Raw genomic sequence first — 18,440 nt, 5'->3', positions numbered from 1 at the left:
GACACACACAGTGCAAGACAGACTGCCCCCGCCGCCTCCTACTCTGTCCAGAATATAATCGTGCTCCGTGGGCAATTTTGATTAGCTTGGTTGGCTCTAACGTTAAGTATTTGTGGGGAAGCTTCAGACTTTGATTGTACTGATGTTATTATTGAAATAGATTCATAGAAGCTTTGTAATTTGGTATGAATGTTAAATACATATCACCCCACTCGCTTTTACTACTTCAGTCTACCGTGTAATCAGTCCAGCAGCACAGAGCTGACCTGCTCCTACCCTGACAGCCTGGCAACACACACACACTTGCAAGGACTCTCTCTTCCTTGTTCTTCCTTGCCTTTGTGCTGTCAGCTTGGATTCAGAAAATACAATCAAGCCAGTATAACAGTCGACAATGTTGCTCTATAACAATGACGTTGCTTGTTTAAAAAAAAATGCTGCTGTTTTGTGAGTATTTATTGTTTGTTTTTAAGTCACTATTTGTGTTCTTCCGAACAAGGCTCTCGGCTTCTGGCGCACCCCTAGTCACCAGAACCTGTCCCTTCATGCATTAATGAGTATTAATGAGACAGTAAGACACCAGAGACACCAGCAGCTGTTGTGTTTGAATGAGATGAGATAAGCATTAGTGCTTACTGTATGACAGCATTAACAGTGCTCAGGGGAACAGGGTGGCATATGCAGGTTGGCTGTGTGATGCTGAGGGGGGTAACTGCACTCTGGAAGCGAAAGTTGAAGATTGATCGCCCGCTGTATTTGTGTGTCTGTAGGGAGAAGTACGCTATGATGTTTGATGAACCCGTGCTGTTGCAGTCGGGCTGGTGGTATGTGGCTTGGGCCCGAGTGTCTGGTCCCAGCAGTGACTGTGGCTCCCACGGGCAGGCAACCATCACCACTGATGATGGGTATGGGTCACGCTGATTCAATATTTAATATCCATGCTGAAGCTTTATCAGTCTCCTTAGCATTAAATTGCTAGCAGTGTTGGAAATTGATGTGGAAAGTTATAATTTGTGTGTGTTCTATTAACACCTTACGTTTCCACCCTCGTTTTACAGTGTGGTTTTCCAATTTAAGAGCTCCAAGAAATCAAACAATGGTACAGATGTGAACGCAGGTCAAATACCTCAGTTGTTGTACAGGTATGTGTCTGTCGGTGGAAAAATTAAGATTTGATCAAATAGTTTTAAACCACCTACTCATTTGTTTGCCTGCGTTCTGAGTCACCTTAAACGTTTTCAATGAATTTTTTCGCAGATTACCATCAAACGACGGAAACGCAGCCAAAGGCAAACAGCAGACGAGCGAGCCTGTTCACATTCTCAAACGCTCTTTTGCCAGGACTGTATCGGTGGTAGGTTTTTTTTTTTTTTTCAGTGTTCTCGTCAAGAGCACCTTTATTCACTGTACCACATAAAACAGAACGGCCACACGCCACACGGGCAGGAGTGTTAAGGCCGAACTTAACACGAAGAAGAGTATGTGGAGCAAAAGCTATCTTTGTGTGTTAGGGCCTGGCCTACATTTTCTTCGCTCCCTTTCATCACGTTGGTGTGGAAAAAGTAAAAGCACGGCTATGTACCTTTTTAGACCTTTTTTGAACACAGAGAAAGCCTGGCTGTGCACGGAATTTCTCTTTCGGTGGTCGTTCTCCATTGAAATTTGTCGTTCAGCCCATTTTGTTTAATGTGTGCCCTAAAAAAAAAAAACTGTCCCATGATATTAGCAAACACAACGCTGTTCTGTTAGCAATCATTACTATACAGCAGCAACCAGATAAGTTTGCGCTGTCGTGAATTGAACTGATGGTATGAAAAAATTCGCTGAATTAAGTCTTCACTGTGTAAATGGCTGTGATTAGAAGTACTTATGTAGATGCTGATCTGTGTGTGTCTGTGTGTGTGTGTGTGTTTGTTTATGTGAAGGAGTGTTTTGAGTCTCTGTTAAGTATCTTGCACTGGAGCTGGACCACGCTGGTGTTGGGAGTGGAAGAGCTGCGTGGTCTGAAGGGTTTCCAGTACACGGCCACCTTACTAGACCTGGAACGCCTTCGCTTTGTGGGCACCTGTTGCTTGCGCTTGCTCCGAGTCTACATCTGCGAGATCTTCCCCATTTCAGGTATTCCGTCTTCCGCAGGTTCATCTGTTTACTGTAAGCTTAGCCACAAACATTGTTTTGTGGTATATGGTATTAATAAAAACTTAAGCAGAAAAAAAAAAAGATTGTCGAAAAGCGTGGACATGTGTGCTCTCTCTCACAAACATTATCCAACACAGCTTAAAGATTTTCTTAAGAATTCCTCCTTGGGTTTCTGGAAGAATCCCCCTTAGGACCCCTAGTCAATGCTAATGTTAGCTCTATGTCACTCTGGCTTAGCCAATACTGTCCACTGACTGCTAATGAAACATGTCTTTTGTGCTGTCGGTGCCCTCGCCTGTTCAGTCGGTCAGCATGGTGAAAGATGCACATGTGTAATCTATATTGACTCGCCAGATTAGGTCCTCTATAGTTGTAGTCCCTTAAGCACATGTAATTAAGAGCTCCCTCTCACTTGTCCCATTCAGCAAGCTCTTAGACCAGTGACGGAGCCTCTTACTCCGTGCACATGCACAACATGTAATGACTCGCTGTCTAACAGTCCCGCATATTCTCGCTTCTTTAAACCCTGACTGACCGTGTGCGTATGTTCTGCGTCCAGCCAGCACCAAGGCCGTGGTGGAGGAGTCCAGCAAACTGGCAGAGTGCGTTGGTAAAACACGCAGCCTCTTGAAGAAGATCTTGTCAGAGGGCATGGACAACTGCCTAACCAAGCTGGACAATGATCCTCAAGGTTATCTAAGTCAGCCTCTGACTCTGCTGGAGGCTGTGCTGCAAGAGTGTCACAACACCTTCACCGCCTGCTTCCACTCTTTCTACCCTACACCTGCACTGCAGTGGGCCTGTCTCTGTGACTTACTCAACTGCCTCGACCAGGTATGAGCTGCATTCCACTCTGCTCAACACTCTGCAAACGAAACGCCTGTCTTTAAAATATGTCGTCTGTGTGGAGAGGAAATAGCAGCAATGCTCCCACAATCTTGACCGGCGTCTGTCTCCGAACGATTTGGGTACCGACAGGCTTATTGTTCTCTCTTGACCAATCTTTCACTCACTGCTTTTTGAAGAGGTTTTTGAAAGTCTGAGTGGAGCTTAATTTTTTTTTCTTTTTTTTTGCTTTCGGTTTGTGCCCCTCAGACTTCCTCAGCTGATCTAGATGTAGTTGCCACTTGACAGATTTAGGTCTGATGAAGTCCAAATCTGAAATGCCTAAAAATTATATCCAAAGTTAGAGACCCGCTTTAGTATACGTCTTGAAAAATAAGACACCCGAGAACCTGAGATCTTAAAGAGGCCTCACTCTCGCCCTGAGTACCTCAGATACCGTTACCTACAGTAACTTATGCCTGCTTACCTATAGTGAGCGCAACATCGATGTGGTTCTCGTCCCGCAGGACATCCAAGAGGCAAACTTCCGCACATCCAGCAGCCGGCTGTTGGCTGCAGTGATGTCGGCGCTGTGTAACACCTCGGTCAAACTGACCTCCATCCTGCCCATCGCCTATGACGGAGAGGTGCTGCTACGCTCGCTGGTCAAGCAAGTCAGCACCGAGAACGACTCAGCCCTCGCTCACCGCTTCCCCTTGCTAGTGGCACACATGGAGAAATTAAGCCATGTGAGTACTGGAACCCTTCACAGCTAAGCAGGCTTGATTCAACACACCCGTTGATACACGCACCGGCTCTGATGTATGAGGCTCTGTGGCATACATAATTTGGTTAAGAAAGCTAAAAGAAGAGATTGGAAGTTTAGAAAAATCTTCCTTCAGATTTTGTCGACGCCCTGGCAGATCACCATTAGACCATCAGCATATATATCTAACAATTCGGTTGAGTGCTTTTACTTCATAAAATTTTTATTGGACCCAATCTCTTAAATCTGGAATACCTTAAAAGAGCCTTGCTTCCCAGTGTGTTTAATCATGAGTAAAGGAACAGTATTATCTGAATCTTCAATCTCTTCACTGAATTGCATACTTTCTTTTATCTTTTCTTATCTGTTTGGTTAAATGTACTCATAAAAATTCCCCCTGACTGTTATGTTTAAAGCTCTTTATATGGAATTTGCTTAAAAAAGTGCACAGTCTCTGAGGTTTCTATTTATAGCTTCTTGCAAACCATTAAACCATTATGGTAATGTAGTCAGTGCATGGTCGACTGTCTCCTAAACGAGCAACTCAGAGATTAGTTATGTGCTGCAGTCTTGATATAACCGTTAGATCTAATCAAGAAAATTCCCCATGTTGCCGTGTCTAGACTGAGGAGAATCTGATGGGCATGACTAGTTTCCGGGAGGTTCTGGAGAAGATGCTGGTGATTGTGGTGTTGCCAGTCAGGAAAAGCTTGAGAAAAGAGGTGGAGCTGTTTTCTCCTCATCTAGTGTCCAACACCTGTGGCCTGCTGGCCAGCATCGTCAGTGAGCTCACTGCCTCAGCACTGGGCTCTGAGGTAATCTAACAACAGTCATCTTGTGTTCGTCATCTCCTTCTTCCCCCCCCCCCCCCCCCACCCCCCCGTACCCGTCTGTCTGTCTCTCTCTCTCTCTCTCTCTCTCTCTCATAGACCTTTTGAGAGCTTTGCCCTTTCTGTATAGCTCTTTCTTTTCTTTTTTTCCTCACACACACTCACTCTCTTCTACTGTATCTCCTCTATCCCCAAATTGTGTTGAGACCCATTCCTCTTATCCAAACCCAGCTGGGATCTTTTCACCTCTAATCTTATTAGAGCAGCCAGCCATCCAAAAATAACGTTTGGCCCGTGATGGGGAGATGATATCATCCAGTCCATCATAAACACTCCTTCCCTGAGATCCTCTCCGAGCCCTGTTGTAGTATAGAGCTGACTCATGGGCCCAGGTGTGTCTGCCTCAGGGCTTCGTCCATCATCAATTCACCCGTCTACCGCAGGATCCCTTTTTCCTCTCGAAACTGCCATTGGCTGGTTGTCATAGCAACTGGCCGGCCTGGCTCCTTACGTCAGTCTCGTTTGTAAATGGCCACCTCCATAATTGTGCAGCTCACCTAAAGCATCACATAAGTAATGAGTCTAGTCCGTTCCTTAGCGAACAGACTTCTTATCACATCATTATTGTGCTTGAGACTTAAAGGAGATAGATTGTTCTGGAGTGCTTGACATCTTCCGGATTTCTCTGTCATAACAAAAAACATCATGTTACTCTGCTTCCCCTCTCTGCTGCCATCTGGTGAAAAAAGCATGTAACACCACTATTGATGTTTAATACTGTACAATATTATTAAAGCTTGTTCATCAGCCCTGCTCCAGTCACAATCCAGAAAGAAGATGCACAACTATATTTAATAGAAAAAGTGCACAGAAGTACTGGATTTGTGAATTACTCATTGTCACAGATTTGATATAATGCATAAAACCAGACTGTTTTCCATCGTAGTACATGGCACTAAACTGCTTTGTCTTTCCCTCTTTTTAACAGGTGGATGGATTGAACTCCCTGCATTCTGTCAAGTCGACCCCAAACCGCTTCACAAAGACCAGTCAAGGCCGTAGCTGGAACACAGGCAACGGCTCCCCTGATGCAATCTGTTTCACTGTGGACAAGCCTGGTGTGGTTTTAGTTGGCTTCTGTGTCTATGGGGGAGGAGGTATCCATGAGTACGAGCTGGAGGTGCTCGCTGATGATGTAAGACCCTTTTTTATTTATATATTTATTTTTACTGTGTTCATCTCTCAGTATGCAGGCTTTTATCCATTTATTGACATGAAAGCACTCAGACTGAGTAGACCAACCAAAAACACCTTTTTTTTTATTTTTCTCTGAGCACTGACCCTGACCTCCACATAAGTGCCTATGAACTGAAATTGACTCAAAAATATTGATTTGAAATTCCTCTGACATTTCCTTTTACTGTGTAGTTCGTAGATTTCATAAATAGCTTTCAAAAAGTTTGGGAAGAAATGTGGTCTTACATTACCCGACTGATCTGTTTGTGTGTGTGTTAGGCCCAGACAGAGCACCCTGGAGACTCAGCCCACTCCCACAGGTGGACGTCCCTGGAACTTGTGAAAGGCACCTACAGCACCGATGACTCCCCCAGTGACATTGCGGAGATTAGGCTGGACAAAGCCGTGCCTCTTAAGGTACAGTCCTCAACCCGAGTCATTCTCTTATGGTAAATCTGGACCTACTTTTCAGGCTTATGTCTCGCTGATCTCTGTCCATCTCACAGGAGAGTGTGAAGTATGCCGTGCGCCTGCGTAACTACGGCAGCCGCACAGCCAATGGGGATGGTGGGATGACCACAGTGCAGTGCCCCGACGGCGTGACATTCACCTTTAGTACTTGCAGCTTGAGCAGTAACGGCACCAACCAGACCAGAGGCCAGATCCCACAGATACTCTACTACAGGTCAGACACTCGTGTTCATTGCAGCAAATATCATTACACAATCACATGTAGACCTTTTGGCCAAGTATACAGCAGCCTATTTAAAGCATGTTCAGTAACGGTTGATAGTTGCTATTTTATCGCCAGTGGTGGTGGATGAACTAGCTCCGTATGCTCCCTAATGAATTTTGATGTTTACACCTGTAATTTTTGCTTTCAGGAGTGAATATGATGGAGACCTCCAGTCCCAACTCCTCAGCAAAGCCAATGAGGAGGATAAGAACTGTAGCCGGGCTTTGTCCGTGGTCAGCGCTGTGGTCAGAGCTGCCAAAGATTTGTTGCACAGGGCCTTTGCGGTGGATGGTAAGCGCTCTCGTCTTGTCGAAGGTTTGTAGTAATGCCAGCCTCTCTCCGTTTGCGTCAGTGTGAATGAAATGTTTTCTTCTGCGTGTAGCCGAAGACATTCCAGAGCTGCTGAGCTCCTCCAGTTTGTTCTCCATGCTGCTCCCGCTCATACTGGCCTACATCGGCCCTGTGGCGGCCTCGGTGCCCAAGGTAAGAGTGTGGACCTGTGCTATGCCCTGAGCACGTAAAGACGGGTCGATTTACTCTCAGGCGTCATGTTCTGTAAAAATTACACCTGGAGGTTTTTACCTCGGTATGATTAACCCGAGTCTCCTCCTTTCAGGCGGCAGTTGAGGTGTTTGGCTTGGTCCAGGACCTTCTCCCTGCTGTCTCGGCTCTGAACCAGAAGTATGCCCCGCCTGCTTTCAACCCCAACCAATCCACTGACAGCACTACTGGCAACCAGCCTGAACAGGGCCTATCAGCCTGCACTACATCCAACCATTATTCAGTCATCGAGAGTGATCACCCCTACAAGCAGGCTGGTGTCACCCAGTACAAGGTACAGATGATGTTTTGAAGCTGGTCAAGAAGGGATTCGGATCTCCTACACTTTTAGTATTTAATAGTTAGTAGATTAGCGTGCTACTTAAAAAAGAAACCTTGTTTAATGTTCTTGTTTAATATCTTGTTTAATAACTGATTTTACTCAGTTATAATGTATGTTTATCAGTGTATGATTTTACCTTTTTAAATAGAGTTCAGTCAACATATGTCCTGCCATATATTAATACAGTAATTTTAAAGAGAACTTCTGATAGTACCTTCGTGTGGTATTGAGCTTTAATTTACATTCAACAGGTCCAAACCACAGTTTAATTATTTCCCCATCGTGGTTTTTAAGGATTCTCCTTGGCTGTTTCCACAGGTCTCCTTCCCTGACTGTGTCCGTTGGATGACAATAGAATTTGACCCTCAGTGTGGCACAGCCCAGCCGGAGGATGTGCTACGTCTGCTCATCCCTAGCCGTTCTCTGAACTACTCCAGTCTGGGTTCGAAACCTCTGGCCCACGAAACCATCAACTCCTGGACAGAGCTCAAGAAATTCTCCGGCTCCAGTGGTTGGCCCACTGCTGTGCTGGTGCTTCCAGGTAATGGCCCCTGCCAAAAACCTCTCTCAAAAACAGACCCTGCCGCTGAATACTGAACTGAGCTCGGCTCCAGTCTGTACAGTACATACACAATGCTTTAGAGATGTGGACCAAAAGTAATGCTTGACCACAGAATACACATCCACGCATCGGCAGTACTTTTGGCAGGGATAAAGGAATACAGATTTATGGATGCACCAACTGTAACAGTGTTGCTTCTGAAACACGACCTCCTCTGAAACTAAGGCAGATAAAGACAAAGGCAAATAAAGCCATTTTAATGCATTCTCGCAAATAAGAGACATCAGGCTCTTAGAGAAATTTTCTTCTAAACGAAACCCTTATATCAGAGAATCTAATTGTGATTTAAGCAGTAGTGAAAAGCAACAGTAGTGGTGAGTGTATCTTAATCTATTTTCTCACTTTCGTTTGTCAGTCACTAACATGGATATCATTGTTACTTCAGGAAATGAAGCCCTCTTTTCCTTGGAGACTGCATCAGATTATGTGAAAGATGAGAAAGCCTGTTTTTATGGGTTCAAATGTGTGGCCGTGGGCTATGAATTCAACCCTGGCCCTGATGAGGTAAGGAATCAATGCAGAAACCCTACATTAGATGATTCCTTGTAGTAAAATCAGTGGATGAACCAGTATAGAGGGGTAGAGTTTGTTCTCTTTTCATTTTGGTTCATTGACATTGTTGACTAAACTCTTGTTTATGCCAGTCTCTCTGAGTTCTTTGCAATACATGTGTATAATTATGGTACATTTTAAATAAGGCCCTTTTTACTTATCTTGGTTTTGTGTTTCAGGGCATTATTCAGCTGGAGAAGGAGCTAGCTTATCTTGGGAGTGTGTGTGCTGCTGCTCTTATGAAAAAGGACTTGGCTCTTCCCATTGGTTAGTCTAAAAAATACTGCAATTTGTAATAGAGAAGAAACAGTTGAAGATACAGTTGTCAGTCTCGTTTTGAATTTAAAATGCTCCCATTGCTTTCAGCCAATGATTATGTAATAGTCTTGTTGCAAATGTTTATTTGAAGTTTTTGAAGTTGGTACTTAATCAGTTCTCATTGTACAGGGAATGAGTTGGAGGAAGATCTTGAGATTCTTGAAGAGGCCTCACTCCAGGTATTGCATAATGTTCCTCTGTTCCACTTGGTTTAGTTTCACTTGCATCTGTCAGAAGGGTTGTTTTAATCCTTTGCGTGTGTGTATACGTGTGTGTGTGTGTGTGTGTGTGGATCAGGTGTGTAAGACTCACTCAGGGCTTCTGGGGAAGGGTCTGGCGCTCTCTCATTCTCCCACCATTATGGAAGCTCTGGAGGGAAACCTGCCTCTTCACCTGCAGAGCAATGAGCACTCCTTCTTGGAGGACTTCATCACCTGTGTGCAGAACTCCAGCGGAGGCCGACTTGCAAGGTAAGAAATTAGAATTTGTTTTGTTTTGGGTTTTTTTCTGTTTTTTTTTTTTTTTTCATTGTTCATGAGTGTACCTGCTTTACTTCGTTACTTAAGACAGGGTTATTGGTGAAATTCAACTAACAAAGTTAGTTTTGAGGTACAAGTCTGATTTTCATGATTCCTTTCAGTTCAACTAAAGAGTATTTCATTTTTTGTTCTTCTCTTTAATTCTAGGTGGTTGCAGCCAGATTCGTATGCAGACCCCCAGAAAACCTCTCTCATCCTGAACAAAGACGACATCCGCTGTGGCTGGCCCACCACTGTGGTTGTTCAGACCAAAGACCAGTATGGAGATGTAGTACATGTACCCAACATGAAGGTTAGAAATCTCCTGCAACGAGACTGCGCGTATACCGATGTATTGATGTCACTGATTGATGAACATGTACGTTACGGGTTATATAAAGCAGGATTTTGTTTGGCTTCAGACACACACAGTCAGTCATTGTTCTTTGATGCTCGTGAGCCAGAGGCAAAGATGTAGGAGAAGACTACTGTCCTTAACTAACCTTTCTCCTCCTCTCTAGGTGGAGGTGAAGGCCGTGCCAGTGTCTCAGAAGAAGTCCATCCAGCAGGAGAACATGAGGAAGTTACAACGCCTCCCTGGAAGCTCCGCCACCTCTGGAACTGACCTCACCTTTGGCGGCCTGCCCACGCCCAAACTGGAGGCCACTTACGAGCCCATGATAATTAAAGAAGCCCGCTACATCGCCATCACCATGATGAAGGTTCACCTAGACTTTTCCAGCTCATTTGAAGAATAGTCATGGTTCACGAATGTGTACTTTGCACTGTTTATTATGTTCGAAAAAAATTATTTTTTTTGCTTGGTGGTATGGCTGGATGCACCGAGTTCTAAGAATGTTCATTTGTCTTCTTTAGGCATATGAGAACTACTCCTTTGAGGAGCTGCGGTTTGCTTCGCCTACTCCAAAGAGGTTAAGACTTTTTAGTATTGCTCTAATGTGCCTTTTCTGTTTTGAAACTGAGTCATTTCCTCATGGTGTCTGTTCGGTCTCCCTCAGGCCCAGTGAAAACATGCTCATCCGTGCCAACACAGACGGCACATACAGTGCCAACTGGACACCTGGAGCTGTTGGGCTCTACACTATTCATGTGACCATAGATGGCATTGAGATCGGTAAATGCTCCTCTGATCACTGACTATGTTCTGGCTGATGAAATCCATTTTGGAGCAAGATTTTTTTTTTTTATAATAATAAATCATCAGCATTCACAAGACAGCAACATGGCTGACTGTAGTTAGTTAAAATAACAATTATTCATGCTTACTTAATTAATTTACATTCTTAAGATTAGTCAGCCTTACCAATCTATAACGGACAGTTGCTTCTTAGAGAGCTTAAATACAAAAACATATTTGGTCTGTGCTTGAAACCTTATGCTGTTTCTCAGCGATAATTGCTGTAATTTTTGTCTACATAGATGCAGGCTTAGAGGTGGAGGTCAAAGACCCACCCAAAGGGATGATCCCCCCAGGCACACAGATGGTGAAACCCAAAGCGGAGCCACAGCCAAGCAAGGTGAGAGTCCACAGAGATGAGTCTGTCTGTCTTACAGATGGCAAACCTGGACAGCCTGCCTCCTGCCTGATGTCACTCCGACTGAAAAATTCACTTTAATCGTTCATGTTATTTTTCCACAGTCTCTCTGTAAAGTTTGGGCCATCACTATCATTTGCCGGGACTGCAATGTGAATATAAAATTTTTAAGCCCCCTCCCCCCCAATTCAAATGTGGATAGCTTAGTCAGCCAGAACGCTGTGGACTTCCAGTTGTATATTCACATGGGAAACAAGCAACACAAAAGCTTTTTAGTACTTTTTCTTTAAAGTCTGTCCGTCTCTGGCCATGTTGTGCCAGGTTATGTTTTGAAATCTTGCACATTCACTGCCGTGCGTTCCTGTTCCGTGCGTGAGTTTGCGAGTGGGAACGGACGGATGTATGTGTGTGTGTGTGCGTGTGCGTGAGTGCGTGTTTCCTCTTTACCAACCTGCAGTGCTTTGCTCTCTCTCTCGCCATCTGCTCGTCTGTCTCACTATCTCCCCGTCTCTCCTCTCTCTGCTTCTCTCAGGTGCGCAAATTTGTGGCCAAGGACAGCGCAGGGCTGCGCGTGCGTAGTCACCCCTCTCTGCAGAGCGAACAGATAGGCATAGTCCAAGTCAATGGCACCATCACTTTCATTGATGAGGTAAACCACTTTAGACTAGGGCCAAATCCTGCTATTGTTTCCAAGACTTGTGTACTTCCCCCCCCCCCCCCCTTCTTTTTTCCTCTTCCTTTAATCAGTGAGTACTCAATAAACATGTATTTGGTAATTCACGAGGAGTATCAGGCCTTTAAAAGTGATCTCCGCAACACTCTCTGGAGCTCACATGTTTACTTTTGATTTTGTCTAAAGCATTTCTTTGCTTTTCTGTTGCTTCATACACATGCAAGGAACTTTGAGGCTGCAGTGAAGGTTTTGAATAGGGAGTGTTTAAGGATGCATCGCCACATATTTCACCAGACACTTTTCTCACTCACTTTTATCCCCCTCACATGTGACATGTTTGCATTACGCGACGTTGGCATTTGCAGTATATATGTGCAAAATGCTGCATGGTATCATTTACGGCACACTCGAACCTTATTCCCTGTACATTCACTGTAAATCCACACAAACATCCCACACACTCTCTCTGTCCTGTTAGCACTGTGGGTTGTGGCTCCCTTGCTCTGCAGCCTTGGAGGATCTTGTGAGGGTAGTAGTTAAAGGAGGGCATGGCTCCGCTCTGTTGCTTGTTTCCCATAGATCCACAATGATGATGGTGTGTGGCTCAGACTGAATGATGAGACAGTAAAGAAGTATGTTCCCAACATGAATGGGTACACTGAAGCCTGGTGCCTCTCTTTTAACCAGCATCTGGGCAGAAGCCTTCTGGTCCCTGTTGACGTAAGTAAAGGCCTCCCCTCATTAGACTACCAGGGGCCCCTATGCTGCTCATTTGGGAATGGGAGAGAGAGAGAGAGAGAGAGAGAGAGAGATGGTTCTTCAATCTTACCAAAAAAACTACAAATCCTATGGCAGTGTGTTCAGTTGTGATAGTTCTGTTTACTTCTCTTGGTAAAGTGTATAAGGAGACCCAGTCCCAAATGTGAAAAGGCATGGATTGTCAAAAACCAGCAAAAAAAAAAGGTGTTCTCGCATGTTTTGTCATTGGTTGACACAATATTCTTTTGGATGCATTCACAAAAAAAAAAAAAAAAAAAAAGGACAGCATAAGGGTGCATGCTTTGTCTGAAATGTTAAAGAAGAAAACTCCTGCATATATTTAACCATCATATGTGGTGTGATAATGGCTTCTGCCAGCTTCATAACTGATCACTGATGCTTAAACAGTGCAGCGAAATACTGGACGCGCTACATCAGTGTGGCTCATTGGCTCAAGCTTCGATCCCTCCCACATTGCTTCTCACTTTCGCTTCACAAAGCTGGGCACTTGTCTATACGAAAGAAGGGCATTTTTCAAAGCAGTAGCATTTGCTCCATGGCACAGAAACCTTGAGTGAACGCTGAAAATGGGAAATCATTTGGTATTGTGTATTAGATGTGAATTTCCACAAGCCAAAGGAAAGATTGTAATATGTAGGGAGACAAATTACATTGCAGACTGGTTTTCTGCCATGAAACAGTGTTGTCCGAATGTTGCTCTTACAGGAAAATGTGCTTTCGTCTCTCGGCCACTCAGCGATATTTGATGTAGATTTTAAAAGTTCTCATTAAGTATGTGTGAACAGCATGACACACCACATCTTTTTTGGAAGATGGTTTTTCCTTGAATTTGGTTTTCTTCCCAATCTTCTTCTTATATGTGTTTTTTTTTGGTTATTTTTTTAAACAAATGATGTATATGTGTTGTACCAGATGGTCACAAAGTGGTTTAAAACTCAACCTTAGTATTTCTGTGAATTGTTGCAGTGAATAAGAATTTGAACTTTTATTTGGAATCGTTATTTGCGTCACGTGAGAGAGGTCCTAGATCAGAACATTTTGACGAAACAAATTGGTCTCCTCTCTTGCCGTGTTTAATCGACTGATCCCCAAGAAGTGCTTGTTTTTCAACTTTTAAATTCTTGCATTGCCACTATATCGAAAGACACAGAAGTCAGTTCTGGAGAAAAAAAAGAAAAAAAATATCCTCTCTTCCAAAAAATAATACAATCCATACCCGTCAGTGTCTTCACTAAAGTAATCCCCTACCGTGACATGATTGTCTAAAAATCTGTTGCTCAGAATGCCTTTAATGCTAGCCAAGGAGGCAGGGATATCGACTTTTTATCTTGGACGACCTTAAATTTGTTCCCTCAGGTGAGTTTTCAACAGAGGAGTTGTATATGGCTTTGCTGCTTCTTTGCTTTTCACCCAAGTTTGTTAATTGTTTTCTGTGTGTTCTTGAGCTCGTGTGAATTTCTAAGTAACTGTCACAGGTCTAAACAGCCTCAGATGCATGATCATTTATGTTTTGTTTGTTTTTTTAAATTGTGAAATAGTTCATATTGTTTCCTTGTATGCTGAATAGATTGATCATACTCCAGAGTAAATTAAATCAATCAATTTAAGTGTGATGTAATGTAATCTTTGTCCTCATTTCATGAAAGGTGGCTTCAGATATAGCCACCTGCAGTATGTGTATTTGTTAGAGGATGTCTTCAATGAATTTTTTTAGATGCATGGGGCTTTTTGGAGAGTGTAAGAAGCATGAATTTCCCCTATCATATAGAAAGTGTGTAGTTCAGTTATGTTCTCACTTAAAACAGCATGTCTACCTCTGAATAGTATCATCACTTTATTATTATTTTTTTTTTTCAGTGTAAAAATGAATGTAGCCCCAATACAATTCATCCACTCGTTCAGAATTTCAAACCAGATACATCTCATTTGTTTTCAACAGTCCTCTTCAATAATTCAAAATGTTGAAATGGTGAAAATGAGTGTAGCACGCAGAATGTAGACACCACATCATCTTGGTGTCCAGCGACCGTAGCTCATCTGTTATCATATAATTAATAGAGGCTAGCAAATATTGTGTGTTTCCTCCTGGCCAAGGATGACCCGTAAGCATACTGAACCTGAACGAGATTGCCTGCCAGCATCAAACAAGACTTACTTAAGAGTGTAGAGAAGAGGGAGCCTAGGACTGCCTGACGTGCCTTAGAGACTAACCTGTGTCCTTTGGTCCTACAGGAGGCCAGGCCACACTCGGATGAGTATTTAAAGGAGGCCAATGGCCGCCCGTCTCATGAGGCGCCCATGCGTGAGCACAAGAGGGCGGGCGGGGGTGGCGGACCAGGTCTTTATAAGGTAGTGAAGACGGGACCCTCGGGTCACAACATCAGAAGCTGCCCAAACCTTAGGGGTATCCCCATTGGAATGTTAGTACTGGGGAACAAGGTCAAGGCGGTAGGCGAGGTATGGACTCTCCCAACTGTCCTCTTGTGGCTGCAAAATGAATCACTAAGTTTACCAGTTTGCTCTCTTGCTAGCTCTCCAGCCGCTGTAACACCAATTTCTTTTGTTTTTCCTCTTTGAAACAAGAGTTATCCTGTGTGTAATTTCCATTGAATGGAGGCAATACATGATATGCCTCTGGTTGGTGTGTGGTCTGTCATTCTAAGGGTACTAAGGTTCTCTCAATAACCACCTGTTATGGCTACAGCCTTTGCCCAGACCCTTACTCAATAATTGTGTGACGTGACGTCATCTCGGTGAAAAGTTTAAATTTGTGGAATGCGATCATTCGACTAATAATCAGAATTTGTCTAACAAGCACTCAATTTGTGATGCGATCTGAAAACATTGTTATCAGTTGAAAAAGGCTGAAGCCATTGTTGAAAGACGTCTGTCTGGCCTCTCTCTGAACTTTCTTACAGCACATTTCAGTGCTCTCTCCATGCTTGGCCATGGAAGTGACAAAATGTGCCTCTTCCTGCTCAAACTCTCCTCAGAGGGTGTGGTGTGTCATGCTGTCCTTGAATGGCCTCTTTCAAAACCACTGGCTGAACTCTGAACTCTGAACTCTGCAATTATCAATGCCGCAGCAGTATCTCTCCCCCCCCCCCCCCCCCCCCCCCCCAAACAAATTCAATTCCAAAAATGCCATGCGTGGCATTTTTGGATTCTGACATGAATTTTCCGTCTGTTGGTTAGTGCTCCTGTTCAGTAAATGTTGGATGCAGGGTCATAGTTGAAGAGATGTATATGTGTGCAGATAAATAACTTTGTGCATCAGGTGGTCAACCAGGAGGGGACATGGGTGCAGCTGGATAAGAACAGCGTGTTGGAGTTCTGTGAAAGCGATGAGGGTGAAGCTTGGTCTCTGGCCAGAGACAGAGGGGGAAACCAGTACCTCCGACATGAGGAAGGTAAGACTCCAACCACAGTGGAGAATATGTGGAACACAGCTAATCGCTGTGTGTGTGTGTGTGGTTATGCGATGATCCTGAAACCCATCCTTAATGTAAAACCCATACTTAAACACATACTTAATGTAAATGTTACGAACGGTTAGTGTTTATCAGATGTATTTACAGTTTATCATTATTACTTAATAAGAGGCCAAAAAAAAACTTGTAGACTAATGATTTCTCATGTTTTTTTTTAAAGTTTATACATCGGAACTTTTTTTCTCCCCTAACAGAGCACGCTATCCTAGAACATGGAGCCCACACTCCTCCCCCCAGCCCATTCTCAGTGCAGGCCTTCAGTAGGGCCATGGGCAGCAATGGGGCCCAGGGCTTTGATTACGGCATCTCCAACAACAAAGGTGAGAGGATCATAGTTGTTGTGATCATGGTTGCGAGGTCGTGAGTTTAAAGTCTTGTCAGTAGTGAGTTTGTTTTGTATTGGCTACTCCTTCTGGTGAAATCTTTGAGTCTAATAGATGTTTCTCCAGCTGCGCTTTTATGTGTTGATAGTCATGCCATCTGTCATATCAAACACACACTTATCAGACATATCATGTTTCTAACGTTGACTGGTTGGGCAGCACTGCAAGTTTGTCAGAGGACCCTTCATTTAATATGTTAACCTCAAGTCTTACAATAGTCAAATTAACTTTTAATGGCACTTTGTTTTTGGCAGTTTAAAACAGTGCTTTCATTTATGGGAATTAGTGAAATGTCTTGGGGGGTTGTACAACATGCCATTGGTCCACTGTCTCTTTCACTTCTCTCTGACGTCTGTTTTCCAATTTTCTGTTAACCGTATTGACTCATTTGTCAGCTGCACATCCACATGTACGGCTTTTCCCACAACTTCTCCTACAACACTTCTTTTTGTATCTGACGTGCTGACATGTTTGCTGTTAATTTGATAATACTTATTTGTATGGAAACCACATGGTTTTGAGAGAGAATGTGCTACTCTGTTGAAGGTGTTGATATGTGTTGAAAACTTCAGGCAAGTCTGTATTTGTGGAGTTAGGGCTTATCTGGTCAGAGGCATTCGTTGTCTTTAGTTCTCTCCTTATAAATGCTGTGCTGCTGTGGCATAAATTTACATTCTGCATGACCTGCAGGGTAGTTTTTTAGGCATGAATAATTTTCAGTAGGTGTATCTGGATATTTGGTATCACATCAGCTGAAAGTTTTCAAGGTCTTTTTTGGTAGCAAAACTGGCTTCCATCCATCTGTTCTACATTTGTGTGTGTGTGTGTGTGTGAGTGTGTGAGTGTGTGAGACACACGGAGCTTTTTTCAGATTTTTTGAGAATGAGGAAGTGAGAGAATGTTCTATGTTTATGCACTATGTACTTTCATTGTTTTTTATAGAGAGCATTTAAGGCTTTGAACCTTGGGTATTTCAATCATTTACATGTTTCTCTTTATGATGTGCTTTTAATCATGTTAATAAGCAACAGCACACTTTTCTTTTTTAAAGATAGTATCCATGCTTACCAATCACTTTCAGTCATACGCATGCAGTTACAAAGATAAAAACTGGGTAGATAAGAACAGTCATTTCATTTTGGAGGTGAAAAAAAAAAGGGTTATTCCTTTAAAACTATGTAGTTTGTGTTGATGACTGTGTGTCCTGCATGCTTCTCATTCTGTCTCATGCCTAACATCACTGCTATGTGAGGCATCATTGTGTGCATGGTTAAGACTCTGTGTGCTGCAGTCATTCTTAATGACAGATTACTTGCTCTCCCATTCTCAGTCGAAGGCATGGGCAAAAACATGGCTCTCTCCATGCGACCTTATTGACCACCGCTCAGTGGATTCTCTGTACAGCCACCATATTCTGGATCAGTCTAAAGAAGAATTGCTCTGATATCATAGTGTAGTAGAGATGATTATTACTGTAAGAATAGTAATTATAATGGTAGATTTTAGCACTTTTTTCTCTGCCCCAGTTCACTTTACATGTTTTTGGGGCAAGTTACCTTAGTCTCCACCAGTGTGTTTCTTGCACACTGGTGGCAGTCCAGGATTTACCAATACCCTCACTTATTATGTGGAAATTTGAAGTACATTTTTTTTTATTAATGGCAGCTGTATGTCATCAGGAGTAACCCCCAGCTGACTCACTTGTACTATTGTTTGTTCCATAATTTTAGAGTTGTTTAAGTGTGGTTAACGCCAATGCTTTGTCCACGGCCTGAAAGGCTAGATATGGAAATGGCTTGGGTGTGGAGTTTCCTGAAAACCTAATAAACAGGCCTTAAATACCCAAGGCCCCCTTTTCCCCCCAATCCCAATAAAATACCCTTCTACTCCTATGCTAGTTCAGTGAACCCACTTACACCCCCCCCCCCCTTCCCCCCGTCCATTTTGTACCATTTTGTATGGTTCCTCTGGAGGATGGTAAAAGCTATAGTCTTCCCATTGTCTTCCACATTGCAGGTGACCGCCTGAGTGCCATACTGAATTCCATTCAGTCTGGGCCTTTCCTCCCAGCTCCCTCCGTATTTGAGCAAGCCGCCAAACCTCCCTCTTCCCTTGTCCACAGCCCATTTGTG

General features: G+C 43.5%; 1 protein-coding gene across 2 annotated transcripts in view; it reads left to right on the top strand.

The window, feature by feature from the left end:
• mycbp2 (MYC binding protein 2) overlaps positions 1–18,440 on the top strand; it is a 61,944-nt gene that overhangs the window by 29,286 nt on the left and 14,218 nt on the right. The window contains exons 28-55 of one of the 2 annotated variants that reach the window (XM_030787140.1): positions 771–905; positions 1,059–1,142; positions 1,258–1,354; positions 1,926–2,118; positions 2,699–2,973; positions 3,492–3,713; positions 4,354–4,545; positions 5,549–5,755; positions 6,082–6,213; positions 6,303–6,481; positions 6,681–6,823; positions 6,915–7,015; positions 7,149–7,367; positions 7,734–7,956; positions 8,423–8,541; positions 8,769–8,856; positions 9,037–9,086; positions 9,205–9,377; positions 9,594–9,738; positions 9,947–10,147; positions 10,302–10,357; positions 10,445–10,560; positions 10,866–10,963; positions 11,514–11,630; positions 12,234–12,374; positions 14,667–14,891; positions 15,712–15,844; positions 16,120–16,245. In XM_030787140.1, the coding sequence (XP_030643000.1) occupies positions 771–905; positions 1,059–1,142; positions 1,258–1,354; positions 1,926–2,118; positions 2,699–2,973; positions 3,492–3,713; positions 4,354–4,545; positions 5,549–5,755; positions 6,082–6,213; positions 6,303–6,481; positions 6,681–6,823; positions 6,915–7,015; positions 7,149–7,367; positions 7,734–7,956; positions 8,423–8,541; positions 8,769–8,856; positions 9,037–9,086; positions 9,205–9,377; positions 9,594–9,738; positions 9,947–10,147; positions 10,302–10,357; positions 10,445–10,560; positions 10,866–10,963; positions 11,514–11,630; positions 12,234–12,374; positions 14,667–14,891; positions 15,712–15,844; positions 16,120–16,245 (4,190 nt within the window). Of the gene's footprint in view, positions 1–770; positions 906–1,058; positions 1,143–1,257; positions 1,355–1,925; positions 2,119–2,698; positions 2,974–3,491; positions 3,714–4,353; positions 4,546–5,548; positions 5,756–6,075; positions 6,214–6,302; positions 6,482–6,680; positions 6,824–6,914; positions 7,016–7,148; positions 7,368–7,733; positions 7,957–8,422; positions 8,542–8,768; positions 8,857–9,036; positions 9,087–9,204; positions 9,378–9,593; positions 9,739–9,946; positions 10,148–10,301; positions 10,358–10,444; positions 10,561–10,865; positions 10,964–11,513; positions 11,631–12,233; positions 12,375–14,666; positions 14,892–15,711; positions 15,845–16,119; positions 16,246–18,440 lie in introns of both variants that reach the window. The other variant, XM_030787141.1, reaches the window with a different exon arrangement.

Source organism: Chanos chanos, chromosome 10, assembly GCF_902362185.1.
Source record: "Chanos chanos chromosome 10, fChaCha1.1, whole genome shotgun sequence".
Lineage (NCBI taxonomy): Eukaryota > Metazoa > Chordata > Actinopteri > Gonorynchiformes > Chanidae > Chanos > Chanos chanos.
The sequence above is the reverse complement of the archived record's forward strand: the minus strand, read 5'-3'. Positions and strand labels throughout refer to the sequence as shown.